Below are 20,893 nucleotides of genomic sequence, written 5' to 3'. Positions count from 1 at the left end.
TGTCGCAGTAGCAGGATTGACCTCCAGTGCCCCTACAGCGTGACCTGCTGCCTGGAACCTCACCTTAACAAGACAGTCTGGAGAAAGAAGTGGAAGACAATACCCAATGGATACATCAAGGGACACCCGCCGGTCTCAGAGGAAGGTGCCAGCAGGTGTCCAGCCAGCCTAAACATAAGCCGAGAGCCATTCGGCACTCCTTCCCCCCCCGCCACACCATCCCCAGGGCTTACATGAGGGGGCGTGTCATGTGTCACTGAGACACAGGTGGAATGTGGTCAAGTTCATTTTCGGGGGGGGGGGGGGGGGTCAGATATCCGAAACCAATCCAGCAGCTCTGAATTACGACTCGTGTCAGCTGTCATGCTGTGATTAAACAGGCCACCTGTTATCGCGACGTGCAGACAGGAAGAGGCTTTTAGGCGCATAACCGACGCCATCAGCTGGCTGGTTTGGTGTGAAAGGCTTCCCCCAAGTCTTTTAATCATACCGAAAAATTTATGATATCACAGTAATTATGGACAACACTGCTATAAAGGGCTTCCCAAAGTAAGTGCTCAATTTACCCCGAATCTGCAAGGACACGTTACTGACTTGTGTAGTGTAAATTTTCCAGCCTACTGCTGTAAAATGATTGCACTGGATGATTGGAAAACAAGGGGCGTGCTCATTGGTTCCTGTGTGATGCTAAGCCATTCTTGTGGTCGCCGACGGAGAGTGATCAGTAGGTCGTTCGGAGTTTCCATTTAGCGTTTAGTGCACGACCAGCAGGACAACATGACAAACGTGATGGCAGATAAACCACTTCCTGTCAGCTTTATGGCAGCTTTGGAATTTCATTGGTTCCCATCCTTTCCGTTTGATGTTCATGCTTGGTTGACTATGTTAGGGTTGCCAACCCCCACGCATCTGGTGTGACACTCACGCTTTCTGACTCTCACGCTCATGCAAGTAATCTTACAGCAAATCTATATTATTCTATATTAATCTACATAAACCTAAAATTAGCTACATCGAAAGTGTTGGGGTAGTTTGCAAACCCTACAGACTATTTACAAGTAATAAAACTGTTACTTAAACTGTTACTTAAATGTAAATAGGTGTATAGACTTGTCTTGAACTGAAAATCTCACTTCAGCCAGCTGACCAAAGCTGGCAACCCTATGTTACAGCTTGCTATGTAAACCAGATACCAATAATAAAAAAAAACATTAGAAAAACCATCTAAGCTGATATCCTGAAATGTAAAACACAAAAAGGGACTCAAATCTAAATAACTCCATTCGTGTTCTCTTTTACTACATGGCTGTACAACTTCCCAAGTGGAGACAAATTCATTAACACTGACTTACAACACAAAGCACTGTGACATGAGTATTCCCTGAAACTAAAGTCTGACGAAAAAGAAACCAAAAAAAAAAACAAAAAACTCTGACCACCTCATAATCACTAATTACAAATGCAGCACGGAAGGCGAGTTCCCCAAGGACTACAGCCAAGAATATTACTCTATATTACAGTGGAGGACAGACCTGGTCACCATAACAATTCATTTTTAAAATGATTTTCGTTTTTAATGTTAATTTCTCTTTAGATTCATTTCCATGGCTTGACTCTTATCCTCCATGCTTTTCCTGCACTGCCTTCACTGGACTGAGCACAGCTCAGCAGTGTAAAAATAGTGGCCAGTTTCATGACATTACTCTTCAATTTCATGCATGCTGGTTTCCATTCATCTTTTTGCTTAACGCAGCAGTTAATAGGATGGTAAGTCAATGGACTTGACACTTCAGGTGAGAATCTGTAAATTATTAAGATATATTCTCAAAAAGCCTCACGACTTTAGCTTATGAGGACCAGATCCAACTGAGCACACACAAAGCATTTTGGTTTGTAGAGAGTATTGCAATACACAGACCATTAGGGCATGTGGAAAACGGAATAGACAAAGGACATTAGGGAATGTAGAGAATATTACTGCATTAGAAGACAGAAAGCATCAGAGTAGGCACAGAGCATTTGGGGACATAGAGAGTGCTACAACATGCACAGAGCATCTGGGGACACAGAGAGCGCTACAACATGCACAGAGCATTTGGGGACACAGAAAGTATTACAGCACACAGATAATTGGGGGACACAGAGAGTATTAGAGCACGCACAGAACGTTAGAAGACCCAGAGAGTATTGCAGCAGACACAGGGCATTAGGGGACACAGATTATTATAGCATGCACAGGGCAATTTAGGACCCAGAGAGTATTGTAATACACAGAGCATTGAGGGATGCATAGAGTATAACAGCAGAAACAGACCATTAAGGAGAACAGAGAGCACTGCAGTGCACACACAGAGCATTAGGGGACACACAAAGTATTACAGCACGCACAGAGCATTAGGGGACACACAAAGTATTACAGCACGCACAGAGCATTAGGGGACACACAAAGTATTACAGCACGCACAGAGCATTAGGGGACACACAAAGTATTACAGCACGCACAGAGCATTAGGGGACACACAAAGTATTACAGCACGCACAGAGCATTAGGGGACACACAAAGTATTACAGCACACACAGAGCATTAGGGGACACACAAAGTATTACAGCACACACAGAGCATTAGGGGACACACAAAGTATTACAGCACGCACAGAGCATTAGGGGACACACAAAGTATTACAGCACGCACAGAGCATTAGGGGACACACAAAGTATTACAGCATGCACAGAGCATTAGGGGACACACAAAGTATTACAGCATGCACAGAGCATTAGGGGACACACAAAGTATTACAGCATGCACAGAGCATTAGGGGACACACAAAGTATTACAGCATGCACAGAGCATTAGGGGACACACAAAGTATTACAGCATGCACAGAGCATTAGGAGACACAGTGGGTATTACAGCATGCACTGAGCATTAAGGGACACAAACAGTATTAGAGCATGCAGAGACCATTAGGGGTGCAGAGAATATTACAGCATTAAAGCATGCACAGAACATTAGGGGACACAGAGTATTAGAGCATGCACTGAGCATTAATGGACACAAAGAGTACTGGAGCATGCATGTAGCATTAGGAGTGCAGAGAAGATTAGAGCATAGAGATTAATATTAGAGTAGTATAAAGCTGGCTTATATCCAGACACAGAGGAATGGCTGATGCAGCCTTAAGCTCCAACTTACACTGCACCAGTAAATACCTACATAAGAACATAAGAACATAAGAAATTTACAAACGAGAGGGGGCCATTCAGCCCATCAAGCTCGTTTGGGGAGAACTTAACTAATAGCTCAGAGTTGTTAAAATCTTATCTAGCTCTGATTTAAAGGAACCCACATGTAAACAGAGGCCATTTTGCATAATATAATCTATTAAATTAATTAACTAATATGTGTGACAGAAGTTACATGGCAATGTCAAAATGGAGACCTAGTTGGGGGCGGGGTGATAATGAGCCATGCCATGTTTACTGTTTACATCAGCTAGTAGAGCAGAGGGTGGGTGTGGCCTGCAGCCCCGCCTTTATTCCTATCCATGGGCCCTTTCTGGTAGAGCAGATAAAACAGGGCCACGCTGGGATCTCGCCGCAACTGAGCGCGGAAGCTATATCTGAGGGCGGGACACAGATTATTAAAAAGATCAGCAAAGAGATCCTCAAAATTACAGGCCACAGTGCAGTGCATCACAGAGGAGACGCTGATCTGTTGCTGACAGCAGAAATGGCCCTGAATTCAGACAAAAAAACAAAATAAAAAAACGCCTAAATGGAAACAAAACACACTAAGTGAGAAATAAATAAATTCCCTCTGACAGCAATATCACTTCTTAACATGGGCTGGGTAAGTGTGTTATAAACCCACTGATGTTGGTGGTTAGAGCTGTTACTTATTATCCAAAAAGCGGCATACCGGCGGAGGGGTAATTATCTGCACCATCACACGGACACAAGCAGAAAACAGGGGCGCGATTAAGCAGCTCCACAAACGAGATGCCCGGAGCTGATAACCCATGTGCCTCCTCATTCCCACACGTCCTAATGCATTCAGAAACAAGCGGGAGGAGCGAGAACCCTGTAAACGTTCACATTAAAGGGCTGAGATCGCAGGAGATAACAGCCAGGCTGAAGTAAATGATTGGTTGGAAGTGCGGGTAGGTCCACTCAGCACCTACCCTTTGTTCAGAGAGGGCTTCTCAATGACAGCTGGTTAATGTCAGAAAAACGTCTTTTACACCAAAAGCAGATATTAAAAGGCCATTTAGTAGTTACAAATTAAGCTTAATTTAATTTCACAATAAGCCATAAAAATATGACAGTGAAAAACAAAAAAGTCGCATCCATCTGAAAAGTGACAACGCAGCGGAATTCTGAAAACATTGTATTGTACATTTACAGATAATAAAAAAGGTGTGATCTGATAACAACCAGTAACTTTGTGTGTTGATGCATATTGAATCACTGTAAATAAACTTGCGTACCACTAATGGATGCTTAACTGCTTGTTGTAGTATGAGAATCTGCCCAGATTTTAGTGAACAACAAATCATTATCAGCAACTGCTTCTTGGGGTCTACTGGGGTTTATTCCAGATGAATCACCGTTTCCCTTTGCATAGTTTACATCACGAAAGCCTTTCTTAAAGCACCACGCATTCACCTCAAATCATGTTTGTAACAATATTTAGCCCTGTACACCAAAGAATAGTTAAAAGATAAACTTAAATCATAACACCTTATATTCCAGTTTTCAAAATGCTGCAGACAGACATGTTACCAGGCCGCGTGTGTAGGGGGGGAACTTAAAGAAATTAAAGAACAAATGTCGTTATGGTTGCGTCCAGGTTGACGGGAAAATGTCGCAGTTGCCAGTCCGCATAACATTACACGGACACCGTTGCTTCTCCCATAGTTAGTGATAAAACAAAAATGTGTTATTTTATGTTATTATTGTAATTTAGTGAGTAATGCACGCTCATGATCAGCGTGGATTTTAGGTTTGCTCCGCACGTTGTGTCCGCCAGCACGTTTGTCACACATGTATGAATAGGACCGCTCCGTCTCTCCCCGGGCATTTTATACAAATTTAATGGAAATAACGCAGAAAGGCGTTTAAAACTGGCCAGTGCCGCCACAGGCTGTACGATGACCTCTTTATCGCCTGTCAATGCAAAACTACGTTAGTTGTTGTTTGCAAAAAAATCAATAAATAAAAACTTTCAGTAAGTTTCTCTTTTAAAGAAGGCAGCATAGCTCTTTATCCACCGGTTGATCTTCAAAAAAAAAAACTAGGACAATCCAGTAATACTAATTAACGGGAAACTGAAAGCCGCTATGGCGAAAAGAGACGCGGATTAGCTCACCTTTCTTAAACTCCTCCAGCATGGCATCCAGTTTGGTGTCATTGAAGACGAAATGCAAAGGGTGGCTATAAAACTTGGTGATCGTTTTCAGGGGAGTACTGTCATCCGGATCCACAAACGCCAGGTCTTTGACGAAGAGTATGTCCACGATGTTAGACCTGTCCCCTTCAAACACGGGGATGCGAGTGTACCCACTCTCCATAATTTCTGACATCATGTTAAAGTCGAGTATAGCATCCCCCGCAATCATAAAGCAATCTCTCAAGGGTGTCATCACATCTTCCACGGTCTTAGTCCTGAGCTCCAAAGCTCCCTGAATGATGTTCAGCTCCTCTTTAACTAAATCGTTATACGGATCTGTAACTCTTAACATCTCCAGGAGTTTCTCTCTGTTATATACGGTTCCGATCTCCTGGCCCAGAAGATAATCTAAAAGTTTGCTTACGGGATAGGAAGCTGGGAAGGTAAGCAGCATGAAGAATTTGGTCAAGAATATGGTATTTGCACCCACTGCAAGACCGTGTCTCGAGCATATAGCCTGAGGCACGATTTCCCCGAATATGACTATTCCAATGGTTGACATTACGACCGCGATCAATCCAGATCCTGCAATGTCATCGAGCAGAATAGTTAAAGTAGTATTGACCAAGACGTTTCCTAAGAGAAGCGAGCAAAGTAGGTAATTCCCCTGACTTCGTACGGGCTCGATTTTTTTCGCATAGCTCTTCTCCTTTTCCGTGCCACAGTTCTGAACTATCTGCAGTTCCATGGGATCCAGCGCCATCAACCCCAAATTCAACCCGCTAAACATGCCCGACAGACACAGGAGCATGGAGATAAAGATGACTTGTAGCCAGAAGGGAAGCAAAAACTTTTTCTCTTCCACCACTATAACTTTAGTATCATCACCATCGTGATAGACCCAAGTATTCTCGCTCCATGGGTCGTGCAAGCCCGCTGCAGCAGGCGCTGAAGTGGCAATGCACAAGAAGTACGCTTTACTTCTTTCTGTTTTTCGCAGAGGCTTGACTTCGAGTTCAATTATCCCCGATGTTTTTCTATTTAGGACTATGTTGGGCAGGATTATAATATCCGAGGTTCTAATGCCGCAGGGAAGGAAGCTGGACGTGTCCTCTTGGCTGTTGTTGTCACCAGAAGAGCTGTCAATGTTGCCAATGACTTTGGTACGTTCGTGCTCTGTGAACGCAATTTTGGACCAAGTCTCGTTGTTAATGTTTTGCCCATAGACCCTCAACTTGACACGAGACCTTTCACTAACCCGCAAATATCCCCTGTCCATAAAGGAAATGTCATCCGTGTCCTCCAGTCTAAGACCTATAATAACCGTCTCATCCTCCCCGTCCTTTCCACTTGTCGAGCTCACCAAACAAGCGCTGACAGTTAAGAAAACCAGAGTCAGGGCTCGGACCCGGCTAAGTGCCGCCATTTTTGCAGTGGGTACCGTGGCCGACAGCTCTGCCATGTTGTTAATGGGCAACCTCTTTTGAATGAAAAGGGCTTTAAAAATCAGAGCCAATAAGAGTCCGCCTTCATCTCTGCTGTGGGTTGCCTTGACTAGCGCATCGGACCTGCTTACTTACACTACGCGCCTAATACTGATCACTAACCAGCGCGAGCTTTGTATGAACTCGTGCTTCTGGTGTTGTCCCTCAGATTGGCAGCTCTGCCAGCCAATCGGGAGGAAGACAGGGAAGAAGGCGGGATATTTGCAAGCCATATAGCGAATGAAAACCTGAAGAAGCGGAACGCTCTGCAGAACCCAAAAGCTGAATTTACCTCGTGACTTGTTTTGATCGGTTCTGGGCATTCAGCTAAGAGATGGGAATTGACCATCTTAAAAAAATGTAATGGTCTGGGAAAGAAGAAAATTCTTGGTACCTTTTTTAAAGATATAGAAAATATAAGAGCATTTATGGCAGTTGCAGTGGCTTAAATAAACAGAAGGACCGCACATGCATATTTTAAATACTTGTTGTTGTTGTTGCTTGGTTTCGTCACCGATGCGTCGTTTTTTTTTAGTGCTAAATTTTACAAAGGTTGTTTTTCCTCTCTCGATTGCTTATACCTTTCTTCGATATACATTTATTTTAACGGTGATATCTCGTCGTTAATAAGTTCCTACTATTAAGGGGGTGTTCCGTTAACATTTTAGTTAGGCTGCATTGAGCGCCGTGGTTGGTGGGGAATTGTGTTAAATCAATGCTGGTTTCACTTGCTGTGTTTTATCTAATTAGTCATTCGCAGCATGCGTTTAACGGTGATTAAAAATGTAAAATAAACTAAAAGCTACTACTGGACAGAGTACCATGCAGCTTCAGTAACTGCAACAAAGTTCCAGTTTCCCTTTCGCAAATATGCTCCGCTTCGTCTCAATATATAGTGTCAAATCTTATAACCATTTTTACCAGGTTCCTCCAAGTTCTCTTCAGAAAACAACTAGTAAAAGCAGCTCGCCGTACATTAGCTGAAAGCATGGAGACAACTTAGGGGTTAGCATTTAAAATGTGATATTTATATATATATATATATATATATAAAGTAACACGAATTTTGTTACGTCACTATATACGCAGGCACGTCTGTAAATGTGCCCAAGACCATTTCTTTTTAATTGACTAAGTTAGAAATTTCATTTAAAAAATCAGGGTTTTCTGTAAAATTAACAAGTATTTGCCCGCAATTTCCTAACCTCTTCGTAGATTCAGCTTTTAGAAACACAAGGATAGTTTAAAACTATTGTTTTGGAATTTTGAAATCAGTTGAAACAGCAAATAACTGCAATCACAGCCTTATTTTTAAAAGTACAGGCAAATGATTGAATCCCCCAGAATATTTTAGCAAAACTCTCATGATAAGTTAGTTTGCTAATAGGCAAACACCCAGCGGGTGAAGCAAAGTGCTGACAAGTGGTGAGATTTACTTGGAGTCAACATAAGGGAGCTGTGGGCGACAGGATGTATCACTGACTGTTTAGCTGAGTCCAGCGTTAGGAGACAGAACCTGTTCTGAGTACGTCATAAAGCACTATTATACTGTACGCGCTTGCATATAGGAGCTTGGGAATCAGACGTTACCCTTGACATACGTTTTTATTGCTTTTAAAGGTTCAAAATAAGGTACCATTTGGTAAAAATATTTGTCAATTGGGTATAACTGGTTTAGCGTAATGTAATATTTTGCTGAATTACCCCTGAGCTTGTTTGATTTTGGTTTATTTTTTGGCCAAATCCGAATAGATCACAAATATATATAGAGGAAATTATCAATCATTAACTGGAAGCTTTGCCATTTAACCATTGCAGTTTTTGATTAATTACAACCAATACTTCTTATTGATCCCAGTGGGGAAATTCTGTAGATAAGAGCAAGCTGGCTGTGAAGGGCAGCCACCCATAGCAGCGCCCAGGGAGCTTGGGGTGAAGGGTCTTGCTCAAACACCCACAGACGTGCCGAGGCTGGCCTCAAACCGGCGACCTTCCGCTAACAGGCACAGAAGCTTAGCCCACTGGGCCACAAGATTTTCGAAATGAATTGTTGCAGTTTTGTAATACATTTGACTAATTGAAAACGTCATAAGTTTTATTCCTTGGAAACATTACACTTACAGTACATTACCCCCCACAGTCAGTCACAGTGGACCATAACACTGGGGAGTGAAGTGTAGGGCAAATGTCAGAAAGACAAGTCAATGTTCCCTCCTCCTGGCTGGAAGAGCCCTGATTGGTTGGCCTGAATCGATCATCCCCGACACACTAATGCAGCGTCACACACGACAGAAGACTGGGCGTACCTGGTGCGGCGTATCGCACCCGTTGAAAAAGCGGCACCGCTGGTACAAATGATCATACCTTGACAGTGTCCTTCTATGTGTAATTATCAAAGATATGGATTTGCAGAATATGTCATTTAAGCAGCAGTTGGATCAGCATATATCAGATTTATTTTAACGCTACAGCTACTATTTGGGTCAAGTTGAGCCCCACATCACAGAAATAATGGAAAATGTCAGTTACACAAATGCCTAATTTTGACAATCACACGTGACTCGGATATAATTGACCTCGGTATCCTCAATGGTTGCTATGGGCATGACTGTTCTGTCATAGTGAACATGCATGAGCCCAGAAGGAAACAAGAAGACATCTGATTGGTTGATCCCACCTCCTCTAGTTGCTTGGATCCACCTCTTGTACAATCTGATTGGTTATCTCTCTGAACTATTCATTTTTCGTTCTGCCCTCAGAACATTTTTGTGAAGGTATAACTCCCATGAGCTGCCACCCATTCATGCATTCCTTTACAGACATCTAAACCACATTAAGTAGGCTAGGTAATGCTAACTTCTGTTCAGTGCATTTACATAAAAACCAGGTACAATCTTTACAGTGTTTCACAACTGCATAGCCCTCAGACTTGGTCTTTCAAGAAAGGAAACTCCAGAGTAAGAGAGATATCACCCTCGATTAAGAAGTTTGGTTATAAAACCCACATAGATCCTATGCATGGGTTTAAGGCCCATTATATCAAACTAATACCTTCCTATCTTCTGCACCAGCTCAGGGTCTTTCCCCACCAGTGAGAGAATGTTCCATGTTAAAGACATTAAAGTCCACTGCCACTGTTTGATGCATCTGCGTCCCTGTGGCTGGTGAGTTCCCAAAGCTCCACGTAGCCATTTCTGAGCTTGGCCAGCAAACACCAGCCACAGGTTTGGTTCAAAGGGGTGGGTCCCAGTATCCCTTTTGCTGGCAGCGTACTTGGCTTTTCTTGGTACCTTTCATGGGGGTCTTTGTTGGATTGTACTCTGCCTGGCCTCGCTCCAGACGCCTGTTCACCAAGGGGTGCTTCATCTAGAGTTCAGGCTTCGGCCCCCATAACTTAACCTCCTCCGGCACATATCACAATCATCACAATGGATGTGTCTGCTCGTTCTATATAAAAATAATATGAAACGTTTTCTAATTTTTAAAAATGTAATAACTGACATTATACAGACATGCTAACAGGCAAACATTTGAAATTTCAAATTAGAATTTGGCTTGCCTGCGTATAACTCACACTGCACAATTAATTTTTAAAATGAATCATTTGTCAGTTTGCATGAACAACCTTATGTGCATTTATCTATATTTGTCTTTTTATTCATCTTTAAAAACTATTTTGGTTAAAATATTTCAAAAATCAAACAGAAAAATCAAAAGAGTTTGATTTTAACACAGTTACAAATTAATCACTCATAATAAAAATGATCATTTACACTTAGTAGCCATTTTATTAGGTACACCTACATAGCACCAGGTAAGGTCCCCTTTCCATTTCTAGAACCACTTCAAGGGTTGACGAGTTCAGAGATGCCTTTCTGCACACCACTGCCGTACTGAGCTGTTATTTTTACAATTGTTACCTTCCTGTTAGTCTGGCCATTGTCCCATGACCTCTCTCATTAACTAGGCGCTTTCAACAACAGAGGCTGCTGCTGACAGGATGTTTTCGTTCATCATACTAATCCTTGTAAATTCTAGGCATTAAAGCCAGAAGGGTGACTAGGACGACCATAGGTGGCACCAAAAAAATCATTTAAAATCTCTTAGATCAGGCGTCTTAGCCAGAGGCACAGTGACAAGGTCAGCCCCCCCCCCCCATACTATTTTAGTCTACTATATTGGTGTAGTTCTCAACCCTGGGGTGTGTTGTGGGGCAGCAATGTTAATAGAGGCCCCTTTGTAGCAGAGGCCCCTGGCCAGGTGAGGCCATGCATTCAAGCACCCCTGGTCTTAGTCATTCTAATGCTCAGTTGAACCACATGACCCCGCCTCTGTGCCATATGTATTCAGTTGCAGGCTCCTGATTGGCTGTTTACTCAAGCAGGCTGTTAGCATTAACGGGTAGATGTATCTAATTAAGCGGCCACGGGGTGTATTCAAAGACTGTTCCACAGAGCCGAAACTGATCACAGGATTAAAATTAACACCATGGGCAGGACCATCCTCCACTGTGGCCGGCGATGTCTGATATCCTCACTTGCAGCAGGATTTCGGGACTCCACAGCACGGCCTAGAAGCCTCCAGATTCTCAACCTCGAAAGGGTTCCAGGTCACTGTCTGAGATAAATGACAATTTTGTTTTAACATCATATTTTGTATCTTAACTGACGGGCTGTGAAAAAAAAACTAGTTACTGAATGAAAACTTATATATTAAATTACAGAATTTCCCGAGTTGACAAGTAAATTGAAAAATATATTTTAAATACTCATTAGTCAAGTTTTAAACCTGATACATTTCCTGTTGGTATGTCTGAAATCCCTATTTCCCAGGGAAGGGCCAGACTGATACAGGGCCACGTATCACCATGGAAAAATGTCCATTTATGGTCTGCTGGCAAATCTGGGACAATTAGTCACATTAGGCACATGAGAACTCACAAAAGACAAATCAGAGCTGTGCACGGGAGTCGGGCAGCCCGATGCCAAGTGCAGGGCGCACGGCGAGACATGCCAGTGTACCAATAAGGACAAGTGTCTGACCAGTGGTACAGGCTGTGTGAGCGGGCTTGCTGCTTATGGACGGGGGTACAAATGGGGGGGGGGGGGGTGCCAGCCTGCCAGCTTAGCGTACTCAGGAGAAACCATAACAGGAATACAAAACAGGAGGATAAACTGGGACGAGAGGGGGTCTTACAGACGTATAGTGGAGGTAGAGCCTAGATTAAGGATGTTGCGGTTCGATGCCAGAATGTAGGCCGATGCTGTTAAAGAAGGAGTCTACAAATGCACAGTTTGATAGACAAATACAAATAAATAAGCATTTCTTTTTTATCTGGTTGCGTCAAAATTAAAAATCGCTGCACATCAAAACAAATGTTGAAGCACTTCATGGTTTGTCCACAAGAGGGAGATGCATGTCAGCTAGACCGACCAAGCTGGGTCCCTCCAGTGCTCAAAGCTAAGAGAACAAGCTGTAAGTTCTACAGAACAACACACACACACACACACACACACAGACTCATATTTATAATATTGTACTCTGAGGAACTGCACTACTGAGGACGATGGTTTTAAATAAACTACAAAACAATGTTTCCAAACCTGATCTTCAGGGACCCAGAGACGGTCGGAACGTGCAAAATGCGGCCCGTCTGTGGATTCCCGAGGACCGGGTCGGGGAACACTGCTATAGAAGATAAAAATCATAATTCATACAAGTCATTTTGATGAACTGTCCACTGTGCAAATAAATAAACAGCAAGAGCTGCTACCCACACTGCAGGACACTTACACTGTTCATAGAAAGCGCTTCGACAGTGTACTTTCACCAATCTACACTAGTTTATAGTTAAATGCATTAAACAGGGCTGTATCTTGCAGGCATATCTCATTTCTGATTGTACTGCTTCCAAAGGCCATGGAAACTGATAAGTCAGCATTCCAGTGTCTGAACGGAGAACATTTTCTCCTTTTATTCAAGGTTCCCAATCTGCCGGCCTCTTTATACGTCTAGGCTAGACAGCTGCTTGACCTTGCCTCTTCATCCGGTGGTGCTGCTCGGTGGGAGGCCACTGCTCGTTATACAGTATATACATATATATAAAAAATGTCAGGAGTTGGGTTTTCACTGCAGAAATAATTCATGACCTCCTCAGGCAAAAATTTGAAAAGTAAAAACTCTCACAACAGATATATCTTGCATGCATGTACATGTGTATATATTAATGAATGCAATATCATATATAACGGTATGAAATATTCAGATATTATAAAGTATGCATTAACTGATGCAGATATGATTGGATGTATTAATTTTACACGGTGAACGTCTCGTGGGCTGTTGTGGATCATTATCCTGCTGGTCTGGTTTCAGCAGGGAGAAAATAGACTGATGCGTGTCACCATTTAAGCAGAAACAGCATCGCCACATGCCTATTTACTTTATTTCAGGGAAGTATCCTGGGGTACAGGTCCCATTAGCAACTTATATAGTTGGAACCACTCAGTCGCATAGCTCCAACTATGAAAGTTGCTATCGTTGCTTTCGCAATTGTGATTTTGTGAAACATACCCCTGTTTCGCTGTCCCCTCGCCCTCAAAAAAAGAAGATGCTCCACCTCTATCTTTCACCTTAGATTTAGCTCAAGAGATGGGGAAGCAAGTGCTGGATTGCAAAGCTGCATTTTCATTATGCCAGGTTGTCTTGGAGACGATCAGCCAATCCCAGCTTGTGAGTCTGTCTGGGAACTTAAACTCCGAACTCCAGCTTAATCTGAGGTAACGCTATCTAACTGTCCACGGCCTTGAATATTTTGCACAAAGGATACTTTTCTGAAAACCCGTTTGATTCGTGAAAAATTTCGAAGATGCCACTGAAACAGAGTTCAAAGATCCCTCTTTGGTGAGCTCCGCAACCATAACATCAAGAATGAGTCTTAGTAGATTCATTATCGGTGTGACCTCCCTTTATGTTGCATAGGAACAGTACGCTGTTAGAGGTTCTGGTAATACTCTGGATGCTTACCACATAAAAGCCCTTCAAGGACATTACAAGTACATCTTTCACCAGCACCAACCTTTGGGCCCACGCATGAAGAGCTAGGCTGATCTGCCAGGCAAGGCTGGAAGCTAAACTCTTCAGCAAACCTAGATCTCCTCAGGATGCTGGCCAGCTCTCCATCAACGGGAACCACTGCATTCACCTGTACGATATACAGGAGGTTTATACTGGACACTGTTCTCCTGTGAAGGTCCTTTAACATAAGCATTTAATTTGATTCCTTTGTTCACATAAATACCAAATAATACTAGAACAAGCTAGTGAAAACTCAAACCTTAAATGTATGGTAGGCGTCAAAATTCAGGCAATCCTCAAAACCAGTGATGTTCCCGTTGTATATGACGAGACACCCTGTGTTTGGAGCACCTCTCGGGATTTTGAAGAGGCGATACGTTGCAGAGACAAACTTGTATTCGCCTACATTGATAAAAGAAGACCAGAGTAATCAAAAACCAGGAACTTCAATAAGGGGAATGCATATTCCATAATTTCATTTTACTATCTGTGAAACTAATACACCGCACGATAATACACCGTGCAGCCTCAAAACTTTGGATTCGGTTTTAAATATAGATTGGTTTCACAATAAGAAAACCAGTTAATTTCATTTTATGCATGAAACTTTTCTCAGATATCCCAGAACATACAGCTCTGGGAAGAATTAAGAGACCACAGCACTTATTTCTCAATCTATGGGTTTGCATCTGTGAATTTTTTTTATATATCTATATATATATCTATCTCAATGAAGGGCTTCTTCCTTGTTTTAAGAGATTTCAGGCCTGCTTCTAGAAGCCTCATACAAACTGTCCTTGCAGTGCACTTCACACCTACACTTAAATGCTTCCCATTCTTTTTGAAGGTCACTTGATGTCATCCTCCAATTTATGAGGCACTGTTGGATAAGCTGATGGTCATCGCTGGCATTAGAAAGTCACTTCTGCCCTTTACCTGGCTGGTGCCTCCAGTGTCTCCTGCTCCACATTGTTCTTGTGTCCTGCTGTCTTAGAGACTTTCAGCCTGAGAGCAGCCTGCCTCTCAGCGTAGCCTCTGCCAGCAGAACCAGGATTAAACCAGGATTTTAGAAATTCAGATTTTTAAAGAAATATAGTGGTCTCTTCAATTTTTTCCAGAGCTGTATATGTAAAGGGAGAATGCTTGAATAGGATCAATAAATCAAAATAAGCCTCAATATATAGTGTGCATAGTGAGTGCATTTCACTTATTAAACATTATTAGTCATTTTACTGGTAAACCAATCCAAACTCAAAATAATTAACTAAATCTATTTTAGAATGTTTATCTTAAAAGGGAAATAATGACCATTTAATCCCAAAGACTTTACAACATCTGAAGTAGACAGGGCGTGAATATTACATGTTACTACAGCTCCCATTTCACAGAAAGCTGTCACACCTTCTAAAAACTAGCACCAGTCAGAAGTTTGGACACAGCTACCCATAGAAAGGTTTATTTTATTGTACTGTTCTCTACATTTTAGAATAATTATAAATACATCAAAATTATAAAATAACATATATGGAATTATGCACTGACCAAAAAAAGCATTGAACAAAAAAAATCAATTCTTTGGTTGCGAGGGGCAGCTCAATGGGTTAGAACTTAGAAGGTTGATGGTTCAAATCCCTGAATTGGCAGAGTGATTCCACCATTGGGCCCTTGAACTGCTCCAGGGACTGGCTGAGCCTACTGTCTTCTTCATGCCAGTTTCATGAGGTGGCATCTTGGGATTGTGATGGCTACAGCCACACAGTAAGACCTTAAACATTCTCTCACATCCTTAGTTGATTATTCGTACATTTTCTTTAATCAAAATGCTTTATTTACAATAACAATGCATAGTGTTCAGTTGATGCGCTTTACCTCATGTTTTATGTGCAGTGTTCATATTTTGATATTCTAGGGTTATGTGCAGTGTTCATATTTTGATATTCTAGGGTTATGTGCAGTGTTTGCCTAATTAATCCTTTGATTTTGCAGTTACTTTGGTTGTGGGGGATGGTCTTTTCCTAGTCGGTATAAAGGTGTGGCTGAGGGCAGAGGACTCTTAAAGGGACAACCCCTGGAGCAGGATTGAACCATGTTCTGCCATGGCAAGAGGGGGGAGTTGGGGTTTAGCTGTGTTTTGCTTTGTTTAGTTATATGTAGTGTTAATTTGGTTTACCCCTTTTGTGTGTTAATTGGTTTGGCCAAACCACTATATATGTTCCCTCATGTCTCCTTATAGGAAGGTCAGTTTGTTTCAGTTAATACCTTGCTTTGTGATATTAAGTTTTGTTGTTTTTTTTTTAACCTCTTTTATGGGCCCTGTTATTAAGGTCTTGAGTTTTGTCACTGTCTGTATTTTGGGGGTCAATAAAGCCCTATTTCTTTAGTCAAGCTCCTGTGTTTGTGTTGCCTTACGGTTTGGTCCCTCACAGGATGCTCCTTCTGGGGTCCCATATATATCCTGAGCTTAATTGGCTGCTATTCCTTCATTCCCTTGTCAATCTCCTCCAAAACCATTTCTACAATGTTTAGGTCAGGTGGCCAGGTCATGGGATGCGACATTCTACCACTCTCCTTTATGGGTGGATTGGCATGTCTAAACTTTTGACTGGTATTGTACATAAAAGCATCCTGAATGCAGAGGGTCTCGTTCACCCAGAAGGTTCTCTAGCTCCTCGTTGCCCACGGTGACGGCGGTGGCGGTCACCAGCCGGGGGGTGCTGAAGCCCACTTCTCCAGCCAGCCGCATCAGGTCCTCCCAAAACAGCGCCCCCGCGAGGCACTCGCCTAGAAAGCCACATACCTTTCTTATATCATCTATCGTTCGCGTCAGATGTGTGCGCTCCGCAAGGGCACCTCAACCTCCACTTTCCAAGATTCCCAACCGCCTGAAACTCAAATGTGTGGGAAAAATGTGCTCATACCCTTCAAATATCTCATATCAAGACGTAAGCTGACAACGAGGGGCAGATGACTGCTCGCTCTAGGCAATACATTGAATTACTTCAATATTCACTCCAAGTGAACATTCGGTTGCTCATACCCCACAAGACTTTGTGAGTCCTGATCTCTGCTGGAAGGTCCTTGTTGCAGTAGATATCACTGAAATACAACTCCCCGCCATCCTGAAAGTAAAAGTCCTGAACATTCATCACTGAAATACAACTCCCCGCCATCCTGAAAGTAAAAGTCCTGAACATTCATCACTGAAATACAACTCCCCGCCATCCTGAAAGTAAAAGTCCTGAACATTCATCACTGAAATACAACTCCCCGCTATCCTGAAAGTAAAAGTCCTGAACATTCATCACTAAAATACAACTCCCCGCTATCCTGAAAGTAAAAGTCCTGAACATTCATCACTAAAATACAACTCCCGTCCATCCTGAAAGTAAAAGTCCTCAACATTCATACACATCATTGTCAAACTTATTAAACTGTTCCGTCCACCCACTAAAAATCACAGATGATCAGATCTGTTACTCTTTCCATACTCATCTCACATTAATATTATACTGTGAATTTTTTTCAAGACACTGTACCTTTAAAACGCGGTGAGCTTGTTTCAGTACGCTGGTCTTGTCTGGAGACAAATTCACTACACAATTTGATCTATATCAAACAGATGAAACAATATTGTCAATAAAATTGCATATCAGATACAATTCATTAACTTTAACGACAAGCATAACTTGGCTGTTTAGTCAGAATGAATGGAGATTTTGAAACACCTGTCCTTGAAGGCAATAAAGCTAACTGAAGATATTCTGACACATTTCTTCGTTAAAGTTACAATTGTGACAAGAAATTACTGATAAACTCAGCATCTCTTCTGGAGTTTGCCGATAATATGCTAGAAAAACATCTGGCAAAAAGAATCACATTCCCATCAACGATAATTAAATGTTCAAATATAAAGTACACATTAAATATAAGAAATTTGTCTCACATTATAATATCATAGAAGCCTTTCTTCAGTCCTGCATCCTCTAAGTCCTCAATGTATCCTTGGACAAATTCTGTGTTCGGCTTTCTATAACCAAACCTCTGTGCGTGGTAATCAATGTATTTTCTAGCCACTTGTAACTATAAAAAAGATGTACAGCAGACACAAGTGTTAGTGTGAAGAACAAACTGAAGGTGTTTAAATTCAATTTAATTTAATGTAATTTCCCATTCGATATGAATACTTCATATACCGCCATAGCGTAGCATAGCTGTAACAACAGCTGTAATGCTTCAGTAGGCAGTAAGTTATATAATATTGTTTGCTGCTATGGTTGCTGTGCAGAGTGTATCTGTGCGTACCCTTCTTACTAACTTATAACTTTATAACGCAATAATTCTCCATATATAACTGATCAGCACTGTAATATTTTTAGCAACAGCTTCAGTCTGTGCCTGAAAATTTAGATTATGTATAATATAAATAGGTCGGCAATTAAATGCATATTGCATATCACATGTACAGCAAAATCCCTAATGTTATCGATATATCACGGTAATAATTGTTAAAATCATGATGTTTAGGAAAACCTGATGTTACCAAGCTAAAGATAGAGTAATAATGAATAAAACATGTCTCTATGGAGCTAAATAAATGGATATAATCAATAAAACATGTCGCTATCTAGCTAAATGTAGGCCTACATTATTAATCTAGTAAACGTCAGTGAAACTATTTTTATTGAGCTAAGTACACGATTATAATCAATAAAACATGTCACTATTGAGCTGAAAATACATTAAAAACCTAATAAAACATGTCAGTTATGAAGTGTAAATTATTTTTATCATAATTTTTTTTAATCATCGGTAAATGTATCTTATCTATGTAAACGCTTGCCGCTGTGTTCCTCCTGAGGGAGGGTGAGAGTCGCTGCCTCTTGTCCCTCTCCATACCTGCTCATTGGTCATGTCAATGCCTGTGACAAAGCCCCTCTCTCCCACCAGCCTGCTCAGCATGTAGCAATCCTGTCCGCTACCACAGCCCAGATCCAACACCCGGCAGCCTTGGAGGGATTCTGGGACAGCCAGCCCGCACCCATAGTACCTTGAGAGAGGAAATGGAGACAAAAAAAAGTTGTGCACCAAACAGACACCCATCAAAGCATCACATCACCCGATCAGGCAATAATTTGTTTTTGAGGGCCTGCTTGTTCAGGAGGGTTTTCAAAAGGCTATGAAGAGTTTTAAGGGCACTGGTATGACCTTCGGGGGTGCCATAAATGGGGGAAAGGTTGGATGATTCCAAGGGCCACCAAAAATTTAGAACATAATTGGACTGCTCTGGGTTGGGAGCCCATGCTGGGTGATAGGTCTTCGGTCCAACAAAATCACTAGCAGCACCCCTGCAGGCACTGGTTAGCCTTAATAAAAATAAATAAATAAAAAACACATTCGGTGACAATAAATATTAATCTGATCATTTACACTTTGTCAATGACAGCAGTAATTAAAATGAAGTGAGTAAGAAAATGTAACGACTTCTATGTTTTAATACCTTCCTTTCTGACTTTAAATATTTTACATATTTTGAAGGCCTGCAATGGGGAACAAGTATGATAGTTAGATATTTATTAAAAGGGTTCGAGTCTCCGCCTCGGTTCTCTGTGTGTGGAGTTTGCTTGTTCCCCCCATGTCCTCGCGGGGTTTCCTGTAGGTTCTCTAGTCTCCCCCCACAATCCAATAACATTTTTGGACAGATAACTCTGTATACATATCTGAGTGATGATTGGACAGCATACCTGTCACTCACATCTGGGTGCACCTCTTCCAAAGCTTTACGGATATCCGACGTCACTGGTTTAGCCACGGTCATGCACGCATTGCTCTTAAGGTCTGCAGTTTTCGTCAGTAGTTTACCATAGTATTCCTACGAGAGGAGTGATTATGCTTAATAAATAATACAATCATCATTTACTTGTGTCTTTTAAGTAAAAAAGTAACTACTGTACTCATGGCAACACATTTAACAGGCCTAATAAGCATTTTCATTTAGAATTTTCATCTTTAATTTTCACAAAAGAGAAAACTCAGACATATGTCATACGAAATCTGAAATTATACCTTTACATCTTCATGGACCGTCGATTCATCCGAATAACCCTTTGCAGGCTGGCTGAAAATGGTAAAATTGCATTCAGATAATACGCGATAAGTTTCGCCAAGTGTACTATAAAGTATAACTATAAAGTAACAATGCATTTGAAACGCCAAAGGAACAGAATAAAATTATTCTAAATTACAGGTTTTCCTGTTACTTTGGAACAGACAAAGTTGATCACGACGAAAAGTGATGATTTATACAGAGTGCATAATATATATGGTGCATATATAAGCGGTAATTCACATGAGCAAAGATTGACAGCTCTGCTGACATTAAACATTGCGCGAGCCAGTTTGTATCAATCAATCAGTTCCAAATTCAAAAGACTCGCACTACAAGTCCTGTCATCATCTAAAGTACTGGAGCGCAACAGTGGACCGCAAGAACTATGTTCAATGCAGAGCTTTAGGAATTTAGAAAACATGTTAGTCATGCACATATATGTTTTTTAAATCTCAAGATATAATCTTTAAGCTACAGCTTCAGAAAAGCTGCATTAATGTAGCGGCTGCAGTCATTTTACATTAGTGTTATGAATACGTTCCTGATTACCTCCGTTCGTACTCCATCATTGCCCCTTTTCCCTCAGTGTAAAGGTCGCATACACCGGAAGCAGTATGCGTCCGACAGCTGTTTGAAATTAAGGTATGCTTTATTGGGTGTTTGGACATTAGTTTTCATATATACCATGTTGCTGGTCCTATTTGGGTAAAGATTTCACAACTTCAAATAAGTGATGCGTGTAGCCTATAGGCAGTCGTACGCTGTGGATTGTCCATGGAGAAATCGCGGCTACTAATTATAGTATATTATAATAATTGCATCCTTGCACGAATCAAT

The 20,893-nt window shown here is 41.5% G+C and overlaps 2 protein-coding genes across 6 annotated transcripts in view; both read right to left on the bottom strand.

Moving 5' to 3' along the window:
- The window catches only part of LOC111837100 (metal transporter CNNM2-like), a 38,608-nt gene extending 31,580 nt beyond the window's left edge, over positions 1–7,028 (bottom strand). For 4 of the 5 annotated variants that reach the window (XR_002836578.2, XR_011984394.1, XM_023798919.1 and 1 more), the window contains exon 1: positions 5,369–7,028. Coding sequence is in view for 3 of the 5 variants with exons in the window: in XM_023798919.1 (XP_023654687.1) it covers positions 5,369–6,851 (1,483 nt within the window). In the remaining 2 variants the exon portion in view is untranslated. Of the gene's footprint in view, positions 1–364; positions 3,772–5,368 lie in introns of those variants that run through there. The other variant, XM_023798941.2, reaches the window with a different exon arrangement.
- Positions 7,029–10,638: 3,610 nt separating this feature from the next.
- as3mt (arsenite methyltransferase) lies at positions 10,639–20,699 on the bottom strand. The gene is made up of 11 exons (XM_023798964.2): positions 20,606–20,699; positions 20,014–20,065; positions 19,692–19,819; positions 18,847–18,997; positions 17,894–18,030; positions 17,487–17,556; positions 16,988–17,069; positions 16,600–16,731; positions 14,210–14,352; positions 13,952–14,077; positions 10,639–11,490 (listed from the first exon to the last, which is right to left on the bottom strand). The coding sequence occupies exons 1-11, from the start codon at positions 20,623–20,625 to the stop codon at positions 11,407–11,409; spliced, it is 1,125 nt and encodes a 374-aa protein (XP_023654732.1). The 5' UTR covers positions 20,626–20,699; the 3' UTR covers positions 10,639–11,406.
- Positions 20,700–20,893: the final 194 nt, after the last annotated feature.

This window comes from Paramormyrops kingsleyae, chromosome 20 (genome assembly GCF_048594095.1).
Source record: "Paramormyrops kingsleyae isolate MSU_618 chromosome 20, PKINGS_0.4, whole genome shotgun sequence".
In the NCBI taxonomy this organism is placed as follows: Eukaryota; Metazoa; Chordata; class Actinopteri; order Osteoglossiformes; family Mormyridae; genus Paramormyrops; species Paramormyrops kingsleyae.
Note: the sequence above shows the minus strand (reverse complement) of the source record. Positions and strands in the feature narration are given on the sequence as shown.